Genomic DNA, 4,012 nt, shown 5'->3' with positions numbered 1-4,012 from the left:
TTTGGTGCATGAAGTACAGTTTGAGCTTAATCCCACGAGACTGAATAAGGAAAGGCTAAATAAAGTGCAAGTAGAACTCATTCGATATTTAGCTCTTGAAGAACAATTTTGGAGGCAGAAGGTAGGTTTAGCATGGTTTAAAGATGGGGATCGCAACACCAAATTCTTTTATGCTCAGGTGAATAGGAGAAGGAAAAGATTGCAGTTAAAAAAGATTCAGAACAGTGAAGGCAACTGGATAGAGGGGAATGACCAAATGGCTGGGGAGGCTGTAAAGTTCTTTCAATCTCAATTTCATGAAGAAATGGTGCCTACTACTTTTGGGATAATCGATCATGTCCCTAGCATGATTTATCTAGAGTAGAACCAGGTTCTACTTGAACAACCAACAAAAGAAGAAGTGAAGCAAGATGTATTTGGATTAAATAGAGACAATGCTGGGGGTCCGAATGACTTCACAGGTAAATTCTTTTATCACTGTTGGGATATTGTAGGAGATGACGTGTTTGCTACGGTCAAGGATTTCTTTAATGGTAGGGAGTTACCTAAGTTTATCACTCATACAAACTTAGTGTTACTACCAAAGAAGAAGGAAGTGAATACTTTTTCACACTTGCGACCAATAAGTCTTAGCAATTTTATTAACAAGGTGTTCTCGATGGTCATTCATGAAAGAATTGCTACACTACTGCCTTCTTTGATTTCTGATGAGCATGATGGGTTTGTTAAAGGGAGGAGCATTGTGGAAAATATATTGCTGACGCAAGAAATAATTACTCAAATCAGGCTAAGAACCAAGGTAGTTCCAAATGTGGTGATCAAATTGGACATGAAAAAATCATATGATAGGCTTTCTTGGTTATTCATGACTAAAGTATCGAGAAAGATGGGTTTCTCTGAAAGATTTATTGGAATAGTGTTCGGCATTTTCTCCTATAATTGCTATTCTGTGTTAATGAATGGACAACCCTATGGATTCTTCAAATCTACAAGAGGAGTCAAGCAAGGTGATCCCCTATCACCTACTTCGTTTATTTGTCTGCTGAAGCATTGTCGAGGGGTCTCAATGCTCTACATCAGAATTTGTATTTCTGTGGATTTGGAGTGCCAAAATGGAGTCCCAAGATTAATCATATTGCTTATGCAAATGATACCATCATCTTTTCTTCCTCTGATGAAACTTCCTTACGCTTGATTATGGAGGTGTTGATGGCTTATGAAATTGCTTCTGGATAGCTTATTAATAAAGCAAAGTCTGCGGTCTACATGCATCACTTAACCAATATGGAGGTAGTGAACAAAGTGCATAGGGTAACTGGTATTTGAAGGCAGGATTTACCATTCACTTACCTAGGGTGCCCCATATTCTATGCAAGGACGAAAGTGGAATACTATCAGGACTTAATGAAGAAAGTGCTGGATAAGATGCAATCGTGGAAAGGGAAGTTGTTATCAATTGGAGGTTGGGCAGTGTTAATAACTCATGTACTTCAATGCATGCCTATACACCTGCTATCAGCAATGAATCCACCATCATGTGTCATCAATAAACTCCACAAAATGTTTGCTCAATTCTTTTGGAGTAACACTATAGGAGGTAAGGCAAGGCATTGGGCATCTTGGTGGAACTTTAGAACGAAACCAACACTTTGAAGTTCATTCATGAGCCAAAAATATTGTAAGAAGATTAATGCAATAGTGGTGCCATGGAGAAATGGATCACATGTTTGGAGGAAAATGCTTGATTGTAGAGATGCAATTGAACATCAGATCATATAGTAGCTGTTGATACCCAATTTTTTCCAAAAATATTTTTTAAATTGCATATATACCTTCAGAATGATGCAGCAACAGCAATTGGTATTTTTCCATAATTTTTTTATATTTTATTAATTTACCCAGCATTTTATTTCCAATAGATAATTACAGAATTGCATCACAAGCGATTTCAAAAGCATTTCTTGATTTAATTTATTATTTATGGTCCTATTTAAACCAAATTATTTCATAATTAGCCAAATTGGCATCGTTTGGCTACAATTGCAATAACTTTGCAATTATAGCCCAAGCATATGATTTTGTATTATTTTTTTACCAGAAATTAATCATTTGTATTTTAAAATATTAAATAATCATTTTTAATTATTTTCTGTGCATGAAATTCATTTTATATAATTATTAGCTATTTTGTAAACTATTTTAATTAATTAGAATTTGTTATTTAACAAATAGCCTAATTTCATTTCAATTCTAGCCTAAATTAAACCAGACCCAAACCTGATTAAATCAGCCTAATACCCCTAAGGCCCAATCCACTATCCTACCCAACCCAATCCCTATTTAATCTAGACCGTTGATCAATTTTGATCAACGGACCAGATCCATCCTTACCTTAATTAACCTAATAGACTACCCCCCCCCCTCCCAAACCCTCATTTCCCTCTCATTCTCTCCGTTGTTACATCTCTTATTCTCTCAAGCTCTCTCTGCTAAAACCTAAGCTTCTACTCGTCGGTCGTTGGCTCACCGGTATCAATGGTGGTTCCACCACCACCCCTAGCCTCCATGGCTCTCCCCCATGCTGGATTATTGCTACCCTAAGGCTCTCAAAGGACCAATGGCCGTTCGACTCACACCTAGGGTCTGTGCTCACCGTTCTCGGGCCACCCTTGGCCCGTCTGAGTAAGATTTTTCTATTTTCCGGTTAGATCCATGGCCTCTTAGCCGGAATCTCTCCATCTCTGGGGTATCTCTCTCTGAAACCCTAACTCATCTCTAGACTCTTCAGATCTGCCATAGATCTGAGTGTATTTTGAGTTTTTTTCGCTGTTTTCTTAAGAATCTCTCCGGTTTTTCAAAAGCGCCTTTTCATCTTCAAACTAGGGTTTCTTAACCCCTTTTCAAAATGACTTTTCCTCTGATTTTCAGCATTATTATATCATTTTTACTATGTTTACATGGTTTATTTAAGTTTTTCCTTTTATCTGATTCATTATGTTGAAAACCCTAAATTTCCTAGTTCTAATCCTAGGTTTCTGAGTTTGTTTGTTGTAAGGCCCCGTGAAAATTTTTACTCAAAACCCGAGAGCTCGTAGTGCCAAGTTAGGAATATGTGTTAGAAATTTTGTAAAATTCCTCGCGGCGAGCAAGCTTGCCGCCGTTCAGACCCTTTGGATTGATGTATGCATTAAAAAAGTCAAGGAATAATGTTTTCCAGAAAAATACGATATCGCCGCGGTTCGGACCCTTTGGATTGATGTATGCATTAAAAAAGTCAAGGAATAATGTTTTCCAGAAAAATGCGATTTTGCGGTCTAGTATGCAGTCGAATAACAGCTATGCGGACCGCATAGTTGCCGTAGAGTGAAGCAGTGTGTTGGTCAATTTTGAGGTCAACTATGCGGCCACATATGTGATCGAATAATCAATATGCCCTTGGAATTTTGCGAGGGGCAGTTCTGCGGTGCATTATGCGACCGCAGAACAGGTATGCGGACCGCATTTCTGTCGCATACCAGACAGTGTGTTCAGGTTTTGGGACCATTTTTGCGGTCCATTTTGCGGGCCGCATGTCAGTTATGCGATTGCAGATTTCGTCGGAGCTCCTATTTTCTAACTTTTAAAACCCGACCCCATCCTATTAAAAGCACCCCATTAGACCATTTTCTGTTATTTCACTGCATATAGAGTGAGAGAGGGAGTTCTAGAGTGAGAGGGAGTGATCTTCATCAAGTCCCCACTCAACCCTTGCCCCAAATCCTTGAAGATTGTCTAGTGAAATTGCTAGGTCTTCACCCTAAGAGGTAAGAACTTGTACCCTCACCTATAATTTCGAAATTTCTATTAAGGCAAGTGATTAGCAAGTGTGTTCATGGGTATAAGAGTTGATAATCTTGCATGCATAAAAGATGATGGGGTATTGGGAGGTTGTGAACTAAAAAGATAACAATTGTGATATAGGATGATGAAAATCTCTCACAAAGGGGTCCTAGAATCACTATGCACACTTAGT

General features: G+C 38.4%; 1 protein-coding gene across 1 annotated transcript; it reads left to right on the top strand.

Moving 5' to 3' along the window:
* The first annotated feature begins 658 nt into the window (after nucleotides 1-658).
* LOC109214296 lies at nucleotides 659-1,236 on the top strand. The gene is made up of 2 exons (XM_019378202.1): nucleotides 659-1,007; nucleotides 1,049-1,236. Exons 1-2 carry the CDS (start codon nucleotides 659-661, stop codon nucleotides 1,234-1,236), a joined length of 537 nt encoding a protein of 178 aa, XP_019233747.1.
* The last annotated feature ends 2,776 nt before the right edge of the window (nucleotides 1,237-4,012 follow it).

Source organism: Nicotiana attenuata, unplaced genomic scaffold, assembly GCF_001879085.1.
Source record: "Nicotiana attenuata strain UT unplaced genomic scaffold, NIATTr2, whole genome shotgun sequence".
Lineage (NCBI taxonomy): Eukaryota > Viridiplantae > Streptophyta > Magnoliopsida > Solanales > Solanaceae > Nicotiana > Nicotiana attenuata.
This window is presented reverse-complemented; position numbering and strand designations above follow the sequence as displayed.

Bases quoted from the DNA above. Each gene is read 5' to 3' on its own strand.
- LOC109214296 (XM_019378202.1), top strand. From the start codon at position 659: ATGGTCATTCATGAAAGAATTGCTACACTACTGCCTTCTTTGATTTCT. The intron at 1,008-1,048 runs GTGATCCCCTAT...TGTCTGCTGAAG, and splicing joins TACAAGAGGAGTCAAGCAAG to CATTGTCGAGGGGTCTCAAT.